The sequence below is a fragment of the Rattus norvegicus genome, chromosome 16, assembly GCF_036323735.1.
Source record: "Rattus norvegicus strain BN/NHsdMcwi chromosome 16, GRCr8, whole genome shotgun sequence".
Classification (NCBI taxonomy): domain Eukaryota; kingdom Metazoa; phylum Chordata; class Mammalia; order Rodentia; family Muridae; genus Rattus; species Rattus norvegicus.
Genome location: NC_086034.1, coordinates 6611238 through 6630957, shown reverse-complemented (window position 1 = coordinate 6630957; position 19720 = coordinate 6611238). Strand labels below are relative to the sequence as shown.

At 50.4% G+C, this 19720-nt stretch overlaps 1 protein-coding gene across 5 annotated transcripts in view; it reads left to right on the top strand.

Moving 5' to 3' along the window:
- Sh3bp5 (SH3-domain binding protein 5) overlaps nucleotides 1–19720 on the top strand; it is an 86648-nt gene that overhangs the window by 45567 nt on the left and 21361 nt on the right. For 4 of the 5 annotated variants that reach the window (XM_039094174.2, XM_039094171.2, NM_054011.2 and 1 more), the window contains one exon: nucleotides 1257–1385. Coding sequence is in view for 2 of the 5 variants with exons in the window: in XM_039094171.2 (XP_038950099.1) it covers nucleotides 1257–1385 (129 nt within the window). In the remaining 3 variants the exon portion in view is untranslated. Of the gene's footprint in view, nucleotides 1–1256; nucleotides 1386–1465; nucleotides 5144–19720 lie in introns of those variants that run through there. The other variant, XM_063275045.1, reaches the window with a different exon arrangement.

The following is a 19720-nucleotide window of genomic DNA, read 5'->3' as shown; positions in this document are numbered from 1 at the left end:
TGAAAGCCTGTGGACTTCCCGAGTCTTAGGAAAGTCCAGTTTCCCTGCAGGAGGGACCTCTCTAACGCTGAGGAGAGAGCTATATACAACACAAAACCCCCGATGACTGCGACACAGAACTGGGGTCAGGGCCTGTGCTGGAAGTGGGATCTGGGCTCCAGAGCTCCCGAAGTCGGCTGTGCCGTCAGGCCCATCTGCCGAGCCCACAGCCCAAGACGATAAGGGGATGAATTAGAAGAATTGATCCAAGCCTCCTTCAACCCCACGAGACCCTACATTTCCACACGTACAGCCTACATTTTTAAGATGGTTAATTGTGAGGAAGGCCCTTTCCACCTTGCAAACATCTGGCTCCCTCAGATGCCTGCAAGCATTGCCACTCCCTTCCTCTTCTCAGCCAAGCAAGGCCTACGTTCTTCTTGGGATCAGCTCTCCCACCCCACCCCCACAACTCCCAAGTGTCCCCACTCTGGCCCCTATGAGGATCCTGCTTACTCCTTTGAAGGTTTTCTAGGAGTCTCCTCTGCGGTAGATGCTCTGGTGAGGGTCTCTGCTGAGTCCCACAGCACCCACACACTGGTGCTTCTAGAGTGGACACAGCCATCAGACTGGAGTGCCCTGGGGTCAGGGTCCTGAAGTTGTAACCCTGCAGTCGGTGTTTAACATCTATGAGTCCCATGGTTTAGGGATTTGTGGGAGTGTGGGAAATGGTGCGGTCACTGGAACTCAAGCCACCAAAGGCAACCGAGAGTGTTTCCCCAGGGGACGGAGGACGTTTTGACACACTGGGCTTTCTGACATAGTCGTCACTGGACATAATTTTTACAAGCAAATTACAGGGTGTGGTGGTGAACGACTATTAAATTTCAGCACTGGGGAGGTGGAGACAGGAAGATTGAGAGTTCAATGCCATAGCAAAACTATTCTGAGTGTGTAAGCGAATGAATGAATGATTGGGAAAGTTAATGTATAAATGTAGCTAAAGTAAGTTTCAAATGGGCTTTCTTCTCAGCCACATGACCAGCTTGAAGTCCTCATGTAGCTGGTGGCAGCCACTGACTGGACAACGTAGATTCTGGGTCCTTCTTACAGTGGAGAACAGGTTTTGAGTGGTGCCAAGCGTATTGGCTTGTAAAGTGATTCAGGGTCCTGCCCATGTGTGAATTCCTTCCCCGTGTTTCTGGTCAGATGCAGCAGACGCTTGCCGCTTCCTTCCAGAGCCTGACGATAATCCCTCCATCTTCTCCCTGCTATAGGATGCACGCCAGAAATTCCGGTCTGTCCTGGTTGAGGCGACGGTGAAACTTGACGAGCTGGCGAAGAAAATCGGCAAGGCTGTAGAGGACTCGAAGCCCTACTGGGAGGCCCGCAGGGTGGCAAGGCAGGTAGGACAGCCCGAAGGTGCTCTGCCCACTAACCCCAGTTGCATGCGGGGGTCACCTTTTGGTTTCTGTATCTCCCACTGAAGGTGAGAAGCACCTGCGCCACAGGAAAAGGTCAGGGCTCTGTCCAAGGATGGCTGCCTTTGATCAGCCTTCTTATACCCTGCCTCGTCGGTTCCATCCAGCTCGAGACGCCATTAATAGAGTGTGAGTGCCGATTCGGATGGCCCTTGTCATATGACTCGTGGTGGCTGAAGCCTCTGAGTTGGAGAGTTGACTCATGTGTACTGTGAATGTGTCCAGCGTTCCTTCCGTGTATTCCTCTTCTCTTAGTGGCTGCCTGTGAGGCACAGGGCAGAATGACCCTCGGGTAGCCCTTCTTACCTCTGACCTGTTAGAGTTTGAGTTTACAGTGAGAACAGCTCCACTTAGACATGGACTCTGGTTTTACATACAGAAGGAATCAGACACAGAAGGGATTGGTGGACAGACAAGTGAATGACAGGCTTGGGGAGCCACCAGTTGGTCCTACGTCCTCTTCTACCTCTCTAACTTAGAATTCTCTCCCACCCCATCACCCACTCCTTCATCCCTCCAAACTCCTTCCTGCTCCAAGCTGGATGGGTAAAGCAGTCTGGTTGGCTTCATCCAAATCGTGCTTTATGGATGGGGCCCCATCTGGCTACGGCACATCCTGGGTTGAGTCTTACAGTCTTCTTTTTCTGTACCCCTAATCTCCCTCGTGGGAGGGAGCTGTGTTGGGAGATGCCCCATCTGCTGGGAAGCGGTAGATCATGTCATATCTCTTTCTTCTCAATCTTCTCTTGACCCCAAACAGAATGATCAAGGTCATCACGGAGTCCCTCAGGCAGCCAGGTGTTGCCAGACCAGGTCCTCGAGGGTGGGTGACAGCCTCGATGAGCAGAGCCAAGCTGAGTCCCGAGGGGATCAGGGCTAGATCTGAGCCTGCAAATGACCTCTTTCCTGGTGGCTGGTGAGGAAGTAGGGCAAGGGTGGGATGTCCCCGCCCTCAGCTCCAAGGGACCCCATCTCTACTGGAAGGGTACTCTAGGCTGAGGCAGGAGGTTACTACATTTCATTCTGTGGATGTGGATGATGAGCTGGGACAGATGCTGGAAGTGGCCCTTTGGCCTTTCTGATGGCAGGAGAGCGTCCACCTACCTCAGCTGCTGCCAAGTGGGGCTTCCTGTTTTCTTTCTCTGCCTCGTCCCTGCCCACTTCCTTCTGATGTTTGAAAACCCCTCTGACCATGCCCAGCAAGGACGGTATCCGAGTCCTGACAAGCACTTCCTGCAAGGGTGTACCGCGAGCTTTTTCGTCCCATTCTTGAGATGCTGGTGGTACAGGACCAGCATTGTTCTTAGGAACGTAAAGGAGAGGATGTGTCTGACAGTGGGATCCTTGCATGAGCTTGAGTTTCAGTCTCACTTTTTAAAAACTAATTTATTGGGGCTGGGGATTTAGCTCAGTGGTAGAGCGCTTACCTAGGAAGCACAAGGCCCCGGGTTCGGTCCCCAGCTCCGAAAAAAAAAAGAACCAAAAAAAAAAAAAAACTAATTTATTGTGGAAAACTTAGAACCAGCTTACTGGCTCCTCCCTTCCCTTCTTCTTCCTCCCCCTCCCTTTCCATGTTTAAAGGAGGTGTCATACATCCGAATGCCTGTATCCCCCATCCAGCATCTCATTGAACCCCATCCGGTACTTAAAAGAACAACCTTTACCACAACTTGCCTTTCTGTAAAGTCGTATAGCCACAGGGCCAGCAGAATTGTAACTGTGTATCAGAACCCTGCATTGCCTCGTTCCCAATGTCAGATCGCTCTCCTGACAATAAATCAGGCCCATCCTGTGACCCCTGAGGCCAAGTCCAAGTTGTACCAAGAGGAGCCAGACCATGCTATCTTTTCTGAACTGGGCTGGGGGCAGGGGACTGGCTTTGGTTTCTTTGAGAGCTTTTGTATGTGAGCTCTAGCTGGTTTTCAAGGCTGCTTTGATATGTCTGTATCCCATCCGGCCGGCCGGCCAGCTGACGGCTTGAGGATGAGGGCGGTGCCTGTCAGGTACCAGGGGTACCCCAACCCTTGTTTATTTGCTGGCTTTTGATTTGTTCTCCCCCCTCCTCCCTCACCCCGTCTCTAAAACATAACAAGAAGTTTTCCGTATAGCCATTTTACAGTGTTCAATTCCATTAACATTCGCCTCGTTGTGCAACCCAGACCACCAGAACCTTCTCTCTTCTCACACTGAGATTCTGTAGCCATGGCTATGCGTCTCTCGCCATTGCTCTCTCTCCACAGACCCTGTCAACCATCCTTCTCTTTCTTCCTAAGAGCTCGGCTGCTCTAGATGCTTCATAAGCCATCGGGTATTGAGCAACATCCGATGTTTGCGACTGACTCATTCACTTGACATTTGTGTTTGTCCCCAGTGTGTCACCTCAGAGTTCCCTCCATTTGTCTGTCTGTCTATTGAGACAGAGTCTTACTGTGTGGAACCAACTGACCTCAGAGAGAGCTCCCGCCTCTGCCTCCTGAGTGTCGGGATTAAGCTGTGAGCTTCCATGTCCAGCTCCCTTCCCAAGAAATTCTTTTTACATGAGTTTATTTTGTGTGTGTGGCATAGGGCAATGTGTAGGGATCAGTTCTCTCCTGTACAGTGTGGGTTCTGGGGATCAAGCTTGGGTAACAAGGCTTGCTGGTCAGCCCCTTTATCCTCTGAGTCCCAGTGGCCCTGCCTTGTTTTTTAAGGTGAATGTTATGCCACTGTGTGTCTAACCACATCATGTTTGTCGTGTCAGCATTGACAGTCTTGTTATTTTTAAATGGTTGGAATGTGTCAGAAGAGCACAGAGCCCTTTGTTGTCTGTAAGGACAGCGCCAGCATGAAATGACAAGGTCAGAAAACTCAGAGATGCTGCATGCCGTGTGTTTATGGGGCCACGTAAGGCCATGTCCTACATTTAACCTTCTTTAGAAGAGTCACTGAGGGAGGAAACATTTGAAAGTTGTCAAATGGCTTGGCTGGGAGAGCGCTGGCAAGGCTGGGCCTGTGAACCAGAAAGCATGGCTCAGAGTCCCAGGTCACCAGCAAGCTGGGGGATCTTCAGCCGGTCTCTTCATGGCTGAGCCTTCCCTTCCCCATAAAACAGAGTTGTCCCCTGTCGGCTTTTGCTGCAAGTCAAACCACTTGTGACTTGGTGGCTTGGAACATTTATTTAGTGTATGGCCCTGGCTAGTGTATGGCTTTGCCAGGCAGAGTGTTTGTTTGTTTGGTTTTTGTTTCTTGGGCTTTTTTCCCCCTGACTCAGGCTTGACTACTGGTATTGTCTGTACACTTGGTTTGCTGCAGGTGGCTTATCTTGGATGGCCTGATTTGTTAGACACTGCGTGGCTGTCTCTCATCAACAGGACAGACTGGCCCTTTCACATGGTGTTGGATTTCAGGAGCAGAAAGAGTGCATGCCCTTCCTAGGTCACTGCTTGATTTTACATTTGTTGATATCCTCCTGGCTGGAGTGGGTCACGTGGCCAACCCCATTCCAGGAGGCGGAGAAAAATGACCTTCACTTGGAAGGTTTATTAGAGGCATTTGTGTGATCCACCCTGGCAATTGAATTCGTATCTGGAAAGTGTTATTTAGAGAAATGCATTATCATAGAATTTTTCCTGTCAAATCTTGTATATTTACAACGAACCTGCTGACGTAAAATATACAGCCTCGCTAGAGAGACGGCTCTGCAGGTAAGTACAGGACTGCAGTGGTTCTCGGCACCAACATCTGACAGCTCACAACTGCCTGTGACTCTAGCTCCAGGGGCTCTGAGGATGGGCGGACACACACACACACACACACACACACACACACACACACACAATGAAGATAAAGCTTTTTAAAAAATACAATAAAAACCAAGCAGCACCAAAAGCCCTAGGACAGAATAAGCAGCAGACCTTTGCTGGCTGGGAGGGGATCTATAAGGCGTCAGAACCAAATGGATTCCCCACGTGCAGCCACCTTCCCATCTTGTCTTGAGTTTCCTTATGTCCTGCAGACGTTCTTCTTGCACTTACGAGAGTGAACCTGTGTTCTTAGCGGCAAATTTCCTCTTCCTTTTTCTGGGTGTGCATTGCATAGTTGACTCATTACCTCACCCGTGGCCAGCAGCTCTGTACCACATGCTCGCCTGGAGCTCAGCTAGTGCACATCTCTGCTCCACGGAAGGCAGTCACCTCAGCTCAGAACATGTGTCGGGTGACTAGTACTGTTGTAGCTCCCTGCATGTCTCTTCAGTGACCTAGGAGTACCCCAAGCATGGATTTGGGGTTACAGCAAAAGCTAAGCAGTAGCCACATGTGCAGGCATGGAGTCTGTACGTGCTGGGCTCTCCTGGGCTTGTTCAGTAAGGAGCTGGGGACTCAGTTGTTAGTGTGCTGACCACCACACGGGAACATCTCCGTGGGATGCTGCTGACCAGGGAAGCTTGGGATACTGGCATGCTTGAGGCCTGTAGGTGAGAGAGGCTGTGGAAACCTCAGGAGAAGAGAGGTCTAAGGGAGGAAGTGGCACAAAGTGTGAACATGGGTAAATGTGTCTGCTCAAGGGCCTGGGGAAAGAGGCCAGGGGGCCAAAGCATCACTCGGGGAAGGAACATGAAGGGCTAATGAGAGACAGTATACAAGCTACAGATCGGCTGGGGCACGATGGGGGTGTTTTGTGGGAAAACACGTCATGCGGTGTCCCCATGTGAATGTCCCCGCTATTTTAGTTTGGTTTGGTTTGAGGAGGTCTTCTGGAGCCGGGGTTGCAGGTGTGTCCTGTCATGCCCAGGGCTGCAGCACCACCTGTCTGAGCACTAACAACACGTTAGTATCTCCCTTTAAAAGTAAACTTATTTTTATTTTATGTGTATGAGTATTTTGCTTGCACATGTCTCTGTGTGCCATGTGTCTGCCTTGGTGCCCTTTGAAGTCTCCAGGGAGAGTCAGACCTCCCGGAACTGGTGTTTTGATGGTTGTGAGCCATCACATGGGTGCTGGGAACCACATTTGATTCATTTGGAAAAGCAGCCATCTTACAAGCTCTTCCCACACCACACCCCCGCAACCCACCCCCATTTTACAAATGATAAAACCAGTATTGGAGCCTAAAAATTGCTCCCTGGGCCTCTACCCAAACTAATCCCGTTTGGAGGCCTCACCTGAGAGAACATGAAGCAGTCTAATGCCGAGTGACACAGTCGTTAGTTGTGGTCAAGATTGTATGATGGTCAGACTGGCCAATAGGAGGTTGTCAGAGAGCGGGTCTGGCTTGGGTGTTTGAGGTTTCTCAGAACCATTAGGTGGAGGTGACTGGATGCCTCAGTGGGAAGGAAATTCAGAAGGACAGGAAGATGAAGACAGGGTGTGTATTAGAATGCCAAGAGCCAGAGGTCAAAGGTGGAGGAGAGAGGTGAAGGCACTCTTTCACACGCTCGAGGACGTCCCCCTTGGAGCAGGCTTGGGGTAGGTTACGCCGGCCATGAGGCACTGCAGTTCTAAGTGGTGAGCAGTACCAGGAAGCTGGGCCTATGGCAGTCAGAGCATTTCTGTCAGAGTGGGATTGGCTTCCTCATTCTCAGAGGAGAGCAAGTTGAGGAAGGACAGACAGTGCGGTGCCCAGTCCCTGTGAGGAGAGCAACAAGAATTGGACCCGGGCCTGCCTGGTCTGGTTGCTGCCTGACGGCTGGCACGTTGTGGGCACTTCGATGGTATGAGTTCCACTGACCAACCCATGGGCAAACTGAGGACACCTGCAGGGCACACAGCAGCCTGAGGGGTCTGTGGTTATCCTCTTCTGATTACCTTTTCTGGGCTGGGATGACCAAAGGGACCTTCTTTTGTTTTGTTCTGTTTTATATTTAGAGTTCTTTTTTTTTTTTTTTTTTTTTTGGTTCTTTTTTTCGGAGCTGGGGACCGAACCCAGGGCCTTGCGCTTCCTAGGTAAGCGCTCTACCACTGAGCTAAATCCCCAGCCCCCCTGTTTTATATTTAATGGTGTGTGTAAGTCTGTCTCTTCATGAGCGAGTGTGCCACGGCATAGGTGTGGCCCCTTCACGGCACACTCCCCCCACCCCGGAACTTCTGTATGGCTTCGTCATGTCTCCTTCCCATGTTAATCTCTGCCCAGTCAGAAATTAACTCACCGTGGGACTTGGGTGAGGAGGTCTGGCGTGATGACGTACATCCCAGTGGCCCTGGTCACATTCTTCTGGGTGGCCACAGGCCAGTTCTAGGAACTGCGTCACCCCCGCTGCCTGAGGTGAGGGCGAGGTGGAGTGAGGGGGCACCCGTCCCGAAGCAGAGTGATTTACAGTGCATAGGAAGGGCAAGGTTACTTTTCCCTGGCCCAGAGGATGTGCCCTGCCTCACAGGATTGGCTAGAGCGCCTGAGAGTGAGAAAGCAGCTGCATTTTGGAAGCTGAGATTTTTTTAGTTCTCGTGTCTTTGTTTTTGTTTGTTTGCTTTTCATGTTTTGAGACAAGGGCTTGCTATGTAGCCCTCGACTACCCTGAAACTCCATACGTGGACCAGGCTGCCCCTGCACTCACAGAAATCTTCCTCTGCCTTCAGAAGGCTGGAATTAAAGATGTGGGCCACCACATCTGGCTTTTTTTTTTTTTTTTTTTTTTTTTTTTTTAAGGTAAGCTTTTGTCATGTAGTCCAGGGTGGCCCTGAATTCCTGACACTCCCACCCCAGACTCCTGAGCACTGGGATCACAAGTATGTGTATGCCACCGTGCCCCAAAGGCCAATGTGTATGTGTTTGCTTGTTTGCTTGTTTGAGACTAGGTCTCACTATGTAGCCCTGCCTGACTCGGATCAAGCTGGCCTGAAATGCAAGAGATCTGCCCACCATGGATGGGGCGTGCAAAGATGTGCAACATCACACTTGGCTGAAGCCAGCATTTTTGAACTAGGATGGGCTCAGGATGAGTGGCAGCCTCTGCCAGGCCAAAGCCCCCACACAGAGGGACGTCTTGGCTTTGGTGAGCTGTGCTGCATCCCGGGGTTGGCCCTACCTCCTGCTTGACTACTGGGCATCTTGACTTAGGACTGGAACTAGGCCTAGGTATGGTACAGCCCATGCGGAAGCTTCCCTGGCAGTGGTGTGGTCTACTTGCATTTGAGCCTTCTCTGAGTGCAGGTGGCCGCAAGGTGAGACGGGAGATTGGTTGTAGCGTTCTCTACACTGTCTGAAACGCTGTCAGAGCTCCTTGGATGGTTCTGGCTAGCTGCTGTCTACTTTTATTTCATTGTTTTCTTGAGACAGGCTCTTGCTATGTAACTCAAGCTGGCCTGGAGCTCGAAATTCCCCTGCCTCTGCTCCTGAGTGCCGAGATGACAGGCCAGAGACACCACACCTGGTTTGCACTCCCTGTTTTCACTAGAATGATGACACTGAAAAAGAGAGTGCCTTCCTTCCCTCCCTGACACATGGGCATTCCCTGGGGATTACTCATTCAGTTGCCAAAAGTCAGAGCTTAGCTGTTTCTGTGTTGCCACAGGTGAGCCTTTCAATACTGCTAGGCAGCGTGGAGCTCTGGCCAGACGGCTGGATTCCTCAAAAACGCTTAGTACATTTTCTGTTCCTGTTTTTTACTTTAGGGGTGCCCCATGCTTTCTTCCTTTTCCTTTTCTTTCCTACCCCCACACGTGACTTTATATTTCCCCTTTCCCTCCTGTGAAAATTGACCCTTAACACAACCAATTAATTGCATTACGAATGCAGCTCCTAGCATGTTTGAAGCCCTGCATCTGAGATCCAGCGTTGCCAAAAGAGACCAGCATGACCCCATATATACAGCTGTAAGGTCAGCATTCCAGAGGGCTAGGGAGGAGATCAGGTCAGCCTGGGAGATGTATATCCTATGGATCGTATGTGGACACACGCACACACACACACACACACACACACTTTACCTGTTTTTTTACTTTGGGGGTGCTCCTACTTCTTTTCTTTTTTTTTCCTACCCCCACATGTGACTTTATATTTTCCCCTTTTTCCCTCCTATGGAAATGGATCATATATATGCACGCACACATGGACACATACACACACACACACACACACACACTACCTCAAAAAGCAAATCAAGGGGTTGGGGATTTGGCTCAGTGGTAGAGCGCTTGCCTAGCAAGCGCAAGGCCCTGGGTTCGGTCCCCAGCTCCGGAAAAAAAGAATAGAAAAAAAAAAAAAAAGCAAATCAACATAAAGCCTAAGCGAACTCATTCACACCAAGAACCAAGAAGTAGATGTTGGGGCAGCTTAGGGATGGACAAACTCTCTGGGCTTTCAAGTAGTTGACTTGAAAAGGTTCTTGTGGGTTAGGATACTCTGCTCCCAGCCCAGTGGAGACAGCTTATTCCTAGCCAGTGTTTATCGCAGGCAGGAGCTTCTTGATATGAGGGAGGAAAGCATGCATGCTCCCCCAAGCACAACACTTAGAAGGCCAGACTTGGGTAGTATTTTCTCGTCCGCCCTTCCTCCCTTCCCTCCCAGGGCCTTGTGCCCGATAACCATGTATGTTCTAGCACTGAGACGCTCCTCCAGCCCCGGGCGAGCCATGCAGTGTCTGCAGTGGGGTGCATGCAGCCTCCAAGCCACAGCCAGGGTTGGCCGCACACTCCGTTAAAGCCATATTTTGGGGCAGGGGGCGGTTGTTTGTTTAAATGCCTCTCCTGCCTGGTGGTGGTGGTCTATAAGTCCAGTCTGGGGGAGGCTGAGGCAAGAGGATTGCCATGACTTTGAGACCAGTCTGGCCTGAGAGTTAGATCTTCTCTCAAAAAACAAAACAAAACAAAACAAAACAAAACAAACAAACAAACAAAAACCCCACAAAGCCAAAACCAAAAACACTGAACGTAGAAAGATCCATGCCATGTAATATTTGGCGGTAGACATTGAAAGGTAATTTTCCTAGGCTGTTGAGATGACTCAGCTAATAAAGTTTCGTGCTGCCAAGCCTGACAACCTGCGTTCAGTCCATAAGACACACGTGGTAGGAGGAGAGACCAAGATACCAACGTTAGCCTTCATGTTGATCACCTCAGTAGGCCTGAGCACGCACATGTTCCTGCGCGCACACGACGGACACATTCAAAAGGTTAAAAAATGTAAAGGTATTTTTTTTTGAAATGCCCATTTAATAGAACTCTTGTATTTATGTGATAGTTACTTTTTTAAAAAGTGTATGTGTGTGTGCGCATGTAAGCAGGTATTGAGGAGACCCACTGAGGCAAGTGCCCTGGCCCCCTGCAAGAACACGCTGATGTGAAACTATAGCGTTTACCTCAAAGGGAATAAGGTTATTCTGGAGCTGGATTTCAGTAACCAAGTCCCGAGAGACTCAGAACTAGGCTACCCCAGGTCCCGTGTTCCCACACAGAAGCAGTTTCCTGCAGTTTTATAGTAACAAAACAAAGGCGGCTATAAATCAAGGCATTTAAAAATACACTGGTGGGGTATATTCGAGAGTTCTCTATAACAAGATGGGGTGGTGTCTGCTATAGGCCTGAGCCACTGCTCTCTGTCTGATGGCATTCTTAGCGTTTGTTGGGCTTGCTGGAAGCTAGTGATATGCTAAGTTGATAAATTCCAGAAGGTTTTTATCTGTTAGTCACAGGATGTTCTGATAGGGAGTAGGCAGGGAATGGCTATTCAGGGGCCTCCAGCTAGCCTGAGATAAGGTAATTGGCCTCTGGACCCACGGCATTCCAACCTGTGCCAATCACAGCGGTTCTAATCAGTCAGTGAGCCTATGTAGCCTCAGCTGCTTTCTAGGAATTCCCACAAGCAGTGCTCTTAACCCCGACACTGCCCCACCCCCTCTCCCCCACCCCCCCATCCCCTCACTGCACCCCCACCCCACCCCACCCCCCAGCTGTCTCTCCAACCCTCTCGTGTTTATTTTTATGGGCTAAATCTGGACCCTATAGAATCAGGAGCCTGCAGTAGGGCGCTGTCAGGAAAGCTTTGGGCATTAGCCACCCTTCCTTTGGGCTTCTGACCCACACCTTGTGGAGCCATGCAGGCCTCTTTTGCAGGGACTCATTGCTTAGCAAAGGGTGAATCTGGCTCAGCCATGAGTGAAGACGGTTTGGAGCTGAAGAGAACTCAGCCTATGCAGGCTGCGCTAGGCGGCTCCCAAGCCCGGGTGGGGATCTCACTCCGACAAAAAACTGGACGGTTTTCCTGGCCCATGATCCCCAAGAACAAACCTGCTGGGGCCTGGTCAGCCCCAGACAGAATTCCAAAGGGCGTCTTGGGAGGCTAAGCTGGCCCTCTCTGAAGAATCTTCTGGAATCTGGGCCCCTCAGAGTCTGTTTCTTCTGTTGAATTCTCCAGGTGCTTTCTCTCTCTCCCTCTCTTCCTTCCTTCATTTTTCTTGTTTGTTTGTATGACTTGAGACAGTTTCACTCTAACCTACACGGACTCAGAGCTCACTATGTCCTGCAGCTCAGCTTCCTAAGTGTGGAGCTTGACTTCTTGAGCTGCCACCCCCCTGCCATCAGGTCCTTATTTGTGTTATATTAATGGTTGGGGCAGTGGGTTTCATGTAGTACGTTCATAGATGTATGTGCTAATCTGATAATATCCACTCCCCTGCCGTCATTCCTCTACTTACACAGTCCTTCTGTCATGTCTGCTGAAAAAGAATTAAGTTAATTGTTTTATTTTGAGACCAGTTTCACTGTGTAGCCCAGGATGGCTTTGAGCTTCCAGTCTCCTGCTTCGACTTGTTTGTGTTTTGAGAGCCTGTCTCATGTAGCCTAGGCTGGCACAGAACTTACTGCGTAGCCACCAGTGGCCGAGATCGCCCAATCCTCCTGCCCCAGTCTTCTTGGGCTGGGAGTACGGACATGCACCACACACCTGGCTTCCTCTTTTACCTTGGTTTCCACGTATGAGGTAAAACTCGCAATGCCTGCCTTTCTGCCTAACGGAATCACTGTAGTTAGTTTCAGTTGTCAGCATGACGGTCTAGAGTCAGAGTCATCTGAGAGGAAAGCCTCAATGGAGGAATTGCCCAGCTCAGCCCTGTCTGCAGGCAGTCTGTTGGGGGCAGGCTTATCATTCATTGGTGCAGGAGGATCCAGCCAGCCCCCTTGTGGGTGATTCCTTCCTTTCATCCTGGGCTACATAGGCTCAGCCTGAGCCTGAGAGAGCCAGCTAGGAGTTTCCAGGTAAAAGGAGATGCTCTGTGGAATCTTTGCCTTCAGATTCCCCCCCAAGTTCCTGCTCTCACTTCCTCCAAAGAGCTCCTGGAGGTGAGAGATGAAATAACCCCTCCCATGGAACTAGAACAGTGATTATCTGCAGTCCCACCAATGTTTCATACAAATGTCCTGTCTTTGTGGTCGAATAACCTTCCACATTTTCTTTACCCTCTGCTGATGGCACCTAGGTGTCTGTTATGAGCAGTCCCATGATGAGCGTGGTCATATAGGCATCTCTGTGGGACACTGAGTCCTTCCGGATTCACTGGCCGGAGGCTAAGGTAGTTCCATATTTAGTTTTTTGAGGAACTTCATGCTGACCTGTAGTGACCCCTTCATGACCAGTGACTGCCTTAAGTAGTTAATTACTGACTATCGGCTGTTAATGTTTCTGGGTAAGACTTTCCTGCACCCTGGGGGAGCTGCTGCCACCTTAGAGGGAAGAGCAATAGCTCTAAAAGGGAAGACTTTCAGATCACCTGAGGCTCTTATAGCCTTAGAATTCAGTTCTCTTAACCTGAGGCCCAGGCTAGCCCAGTGAAAGCTCTCAGTCTGTAGAAAAGCCTGGGGAGTCTGTTTTCACACCGCACTGGCTCCTCCAAGGCAGTGTCGATACTGGGCTTTTTGTATTTTTAAGTACTCCTTTTATTTATGGGTCTATGTTCACGCATGTGTCTGCATGTGTGTGCAAGTAAATGATGGGCCAGAAGAAGCCACTGGGTCCCCTGAGCTGGCATCATGTGTGGTGCGGAGCCACCTGAGGTGCCAGTGCTGGGAGCTGAACTCGGCTCCTTTTCCCTTGCTCTTAAGGAACACGCCGTCTCTCCAGCCCCACCGTAACTGCATTTCAGGATGGAGGGAGGAGGAGCAGGAAGCGAATCTGTTTCTTTGCTTTAAAGACCTTACATAGAGTCTCATTTGCTTCCATTTATTGCTAGTCCCTGGTTGCTGTCACAGGAGCTCTCAGGAGGCTTGGCTTTGCGCTTGTTAAACAGGTTCTAGGGATGAAAGAGAGAATGGCTATTGGGCGGCTCCTACCAGCCTCTGCCATGTCTGCACAGTAGTTTAGTGTCTTCTAGGAAGATGCCTGGCTGGAATAGCTAACAGGTAGGCATATGTGACCCACAGAGTGGACATGGGACCCCTCTGGACAGAGAAACACTGTGTGCCTCCCCAAATTCCTCTGCTGACTCACACGCCACCCTTGCTGGATGGGAGACCTTTTCTTTTGTTGTACTGGCATCCTGTGAGGAAATTATTGCCTCCCACACATCTGTAAGTAGATGTGCTTGTGCTTCGTAAATTGCAGACTTTATTTTGCAGATATGATTTTGGATGACTCACTTCCCAGGGCCACATCTTAGATGCAAGCCCTCATGGCTTATGTACACTGTTGGGGCAGCCTTTCCTGAGTCCAGCCCATCTTCTGGTGTCCCCAGATCTCCACAGCACCTTCCAACCCAAAGTCAGTCATGCCGATAGCTCTCCCAGAGGTGACAGTAGTCTCATGTATCCTGTGGCTAGCCCATGGTACCTGGCGTGTGGTCAGGGGGTTTCCATAAGGGTGCTAATGTGGTTGGCACCTGAACAGAGCAGAGAGGCCTTTCTGGAACGAAAGGACACTGCAGACTCGAATCTCATCCCGGTCTCTTCCTGGGGACTCCACTACTCTCTATAGGCCTGCCTAGTTCCATGATCACAGGAGCCAGTACCTTAAGATCAGTTGTTCTCGGGTTTGCAAGATAGATCAACCAGGTGCCAAGCTTGATGGCCTGGGTTTGACCCCCAGGACTCATGTGGTAGAAAGAGCCAACTTGTCCTTGAACACCCGAATCTTGCCATCCCACACTCAGACTAGGTAGAAAAAAGAAAAGAAAACCAGTGGTCTGATCTGGGCTGCTACACGGATGCTGTTCCCCAGGGCTCTGACTGTTGGGCACTGTGCTCCTGTATCCAGTGTAAGCATTGAGCGAGAGGCCTTCAAGCCTAGCTACCCTGGCCAATCCAGCTGCCCCTCTCTGACTCAGTGCTGCCCCTCCCCTGCCAGATCAGCCGTGAGAATGTGGAGTCCTCACAGTTACCGAACAGTCACGGGATGTTCTGCGTCATTTCATATTCCGTTGCCTTTCCTCTCCAGACTGACCAGTTCTCAAACAAACAACAGCAACAGCAACAAAAAAGGTGTGGGGTTTATAGAAATTTTAGAATTGTGGATTAGGAAGGAGTACTCAACTAATAAAATCTGTGCAACTCTTATTACAAAATCTGAAAAAGTCTAAGATCAGAAACACCACGGTTCCAAGCATTCAAGTAAGCAATGCTCAACCTGTGGTTGAGTGAACCGGTCTGTGCTGGCTCAGAGGCTACGTGGGAGGTGGCCTAGGGTGACCCTTCAATGAGCTAAGTGTACCAGGCAACTGAGAGAGCTGAATAACCAGGGAAGCCCTGAAAGCTAGAGCGGGCTGGCATGGGAAGTCAGGGTCCTTGGCTATGTGGCTTTGGGATGGCCCAGGTTTCTAGATGCAGAGATCTGCAGTCCTCGTGTTGGGACTGAGTGTCTCCAAGGTGCTCCCAATATTACTGAGAAAACAACTGAGTAGCAAAATAATTCAAGACATTGGTTCCCAGTAAGTCTGGCTGTTTTCTTTCTCTTAAAAAAAAAAGTGTGGTGTGGGGGTGTATGGGTGTATGTGTGTGGGGGAATGAGGGGTGTGTGTGGGGTGTGTGTGTGTGTGTGTGTGTGTGTGTGTGTGGAGGGGTGTGTGGGGTGTGTGTGTGGGTGTGTGTGGGAGTATGGGGTGTGGGGTGTGTGTGTGTGTGTGTGTGCGGGGGGGTGTAGGGTGTGGTGTGTGTGTGTTTGTGTGTGTGGGAGTGTGGGGTGTGTGGTGTGTGTGTGTGTGTGTTTGTGTGGGAGTGTGGGGTGTGTGTGTGTGTGTAGACAACCTTTAGGAGCTGGCCTTCCTAATCCCATGAGTCTTAGGGATCAAACTCAGGCAGCCAAGCTCCAGCACCTGTCTCTGTCTCCTCACGTCTCGCTGCGTAGGTCCTGATAAATCAGTTTATTAAAAGAATCCATCTGTGTTGGTGGCTTCAGCCTCCTGCTCAGAGCTGCTTGAGGTAGTGTGTTTTAACAGGCTCAGAAGTCTGTGTCACCCAGTGGCTGCTGCTTCTCAGAGTTAGAACTTTCCCCACAATGGTTTTCTTGTAGTGTTTTTGTGGGTGGGAGGAAGGGTGTGGGAGTGGAGACTGAACTCACTGTGTACACCAGGGTGGCCTCAAACTCAGAGATCTGCCCACCTCTGTATCCCAGCTGCTGGAATTGATTGGAAGTGCATGCCGCCATGCATGGCCTTGGTACTGACGCTTAAGGTCTCGCTGAGGTGCACACTAGTCCTTTGGTTTCCTGAGGCTCAGTTCCTTTATGCCTCCGGGCAGATAGGCATCTATCTTTCCGCAGACTTCTCTCTGCTCTGGTAAAGGCCATTCTGATTTGGTGAACCACCCATTTGGGTCCACAGGCATCTTTCTGTACCGTGGAAACCTATGGCTGGGATGTGGCCTCCCGGTCAAGACGGAGCAGTGTGGGACAGGTGGAGGCTGGAGCAGAGCTTGCTGCTCCGCAGAAGATGCTGGCCTGTTGGGCTCACAAGGGCTACCATACGGTAAAAACCGCAGAAGCGTTGACCCATGGTTTCCAAGAGCTTCAAAATTCCTCCGGGCCTGTTGGCCGAAGTCTCTGGGATCAGGGTTATCCTCTAGCTTGGAAAACATGAGGGTCAATGAGGGATAAGCTGGTCCTGGAGAGACTGCATTCCCACGGTGCCTTGGTGCATACGCCCGTGGGTCATTCCGGCGTGCTTTCCCATCGTCCTTCTTTGGATACTTCCGAGGACAAATGCACATGCAGAGAGAGACATTGATTGTACTGTGTGAGCCACAGGAGAGCCAAAAGAATCACAAATGCCTTAACATAAGTGGCCACAAGGGAGTTGTTCACAGCATGGCTTATAGGTGGATACCTTAATTAAACAATATTTCTTACACACTGGCAGCCCTCTAGGTATGGGAGGGGAAACCACAGCAGCAGGGCTGGGAGAATCAATTGGCCCAGTGGTTAGGAGTGCTCCTGTCGTGAGCATGTAGCTCACAACTTCTGCAGCTCCATCCAGCTCCGGGGCATCTGATTCCTCCTTCTGCACTCTCAGGGCACCTGGACTCTCTCTTCCTCCCCTCACTCCCTCTCTCTCCGTCTCTCTGTCTCTGTCTCTGTCTCTCTCTCTCTCTCTCTCTCTCTCACACACACACACACACACACACACACACACACACACAGACAGAGGTAAAAGCAAAAGTGTGCCTGCCCTGAGGGAATGAGGGCTGGTGTGTATTGGACTTAGCTGTAGCATCCTGACCCTTGGGCTCTGGCCGCCATGAACTCAGTTACGTTGCTTCTGTAACCTTGAGCTGCCCTTCAGTCTTCTCTCATCACGTTCTTCCTTCACCTTCTTCCTGGATGTCCCAGGCCTACAGACGAGGAGGGATGCTGAGCCTCCATCACAGAGTGAGTTGGTGTTTGCAGAGGTCATTTATATAGACTGGTAAGTCCTCTCTGCCTCTGCAACTCTTGGGAGTTAAATCACCGAAGCCCAGAGCAACAGGAGGCGACAGCCTGGCCAGGAGACCTTCTCCAGTTCCCACAAGCCCCTGCCTAGTGTGGAAGGGGTCGTGGCCAGCCACCCACTTTGACTTTCTGAGTATTTCTTGTCACAAAGGCATGGGAGCATATTAATGGCCGTGAACTTGTTAGCACAGTGGAAAGCAGGCTCTGGGTGGGTGTAAGGAACACATGGGACTGAGTCAAACCTGGTGTGGGTCAGGGTGATGTATAGGCTGGTGGGGTGCCGGATGCTCTGGCTGGTACTCTGTCTCTGAATGCTGGTCTCTGTGATGAGTTCGATGTCTCTTTATAACGCAAGTGGAGTTTCTCTGACCTTTGAAGAAGTTTGTGGTCATTTATTGTTCTGGGAATGGTGGGTGACTTGAGAGTAAAGTGTGAGCACAGTGAGAGCTCGAGACAGCTCCAACTCCTCAGTCTGACTGGGGGTGGGCAGGAGGGGATGATGAATACAAAGGGGGTGCAGGGAAGTTTGGAGGGGCCCATTGTCCCCTGTGCAAGGTGCTGTGGTGTTGACAAACGTAAGCTCGTGTGAAGGTTTTGGTCTGCAGACTCATCGCCCAGCTGCCTGAGGTACAGGCCACCTGTCAAAATTGGCCACATGTTGGGGGAAAAAATCTGAGTTCAGTGGGCGTTCAAACAAGAAGAATCACACATGGCATGCAAGCCTATATAACTCCATCACAGGGTGTAGAGCCAGGAGGACCTGGTCGGGCTGGGGTTACAGAGTGAAACCAGCCTGCATAGAACAATAGGGCTATTTATCCTCAGGAAACTTCTGGCTGATAACTCTTTAAGAGTCATAAGAAAGAAGATAAAATAACTAACATGTCTCTGGTATCAAAATAAAAAAATGCACAGAAGATGGGACATTTGAAGTGGGGTTTAAAGGGTGAATAGGAGTTCTCCAGGAAGGTGGTGGGGGTAGGATGAGTGTTCCCTATTGAGGGAATGGCAGGTGTAAGAATATAGGAGAAGGTGGTGAGCTCTGCGGCTTACTGAGTGGAGGGAGACAGGGTCTCCCTGTCTGTGTCGTGTCTATGTTGGGGTATTTATTAGGCAGAGAGAAAGTCCCAGAAATAGTCAGATACGCACATGCAGAGAGCATCAGGTCTCCTACACTCAGGCATGGAGACTACATACAACAGAGCACTGTGGGGCTGGAAGGCTAGGTAGAAAGTGCCTCACTCTGTGGCCCAGGCTCACTTCAAGGTCCTCCTGGCCAGGCCTGGCCTGGTGACACAGGTCCATCCCAGCTGCTCAGGAGGCTAAGGCAAGAAGATCACAGTCAAAGCCTCTTAGGTTTCAGAGCTCAAGGCTAGCCAGAACAACTTAGTGTGTCTGCCTCAGAGTAAAGAAAATATACAAAAAGGGATGCTGGAGGCCTGGCTGGGACATGTGCAAAAGGTCCCAAGTTCAATCCCCAGTTCCCAATACCACACACACAAATCTCCCTGCTTCTGGCTTCTGAATTCTGAATTATAGATACGCGCTCTTTACCTATCACAGCTGGCTAAAACCAGAGCTTTCTCTCTTCTTTTTTCTTTCTTCCTTTCTTTTCTTTCTTCCTTCCTTCCTTTTTCTGACACAAAGTCTCACTCTGAGATCAAGTCTCAAAAGAGACCTGCCTGCCTCTGTTTCCCTGGAGCTGGGACTAAAGGCACATGCCACCGTGCCTGGTTACTTAGGAAATTTCTCAAGGCTACACAGGAAAACTTGAAAAGAGTAATCAGTGAATACCACACACTGTTGCCAGCACGACAAGTTCTTCTCCAGGACAAGGGGGAGAGGTGGCAGTGGGGTGGCGTTGAAATGCGGTCTCATGTAGTTCTACTCTCTAGAGAGTCGAGCATGACTTTGAACTCCTAACCTTCTGCCTTTGCATGCCAAGCACTGGGATTCCAGGTGTGCACCACCAAACTGGGCTCAGCACCGACCACCGAGGGCATCTTTCCGAGAGTGGCTCAGCCCTCTCTCGGTCTTGCTTTGTTCTTGTTTAAATCCAGTGGTTGACAGACTTTACCCCACACCGCAATGCTGTCTCACTTAGGTAGGAAGCTTTAGAAGATTACATCTTGGGTTGGGTGGTGTAGCTTTGATGGAACCTCCCTAGTGTGCACAAAGCCCTGAGCTCAGCCCTCAGCAGCAGTGGAGGAGGGGGTGCGGGGGTTGGGGGGAGAATTACATCTTTCTAAGTTAATGACTTCACGTAATTCGGTTCTTTCTCAAATCACCTCAATTGTTTAAAACGCGTATTCCTTGGGCTGGAGAGTTTGCCCTTGGTAGCTGGGCAGTGGTGGTGCACACCCTTAATCCCAGCACTGGGAGGAAGAGGCAGGTGGATCTCTGAGTTCGAGGCCATCCTGGTCTACAGAGCAAGTTCTAGG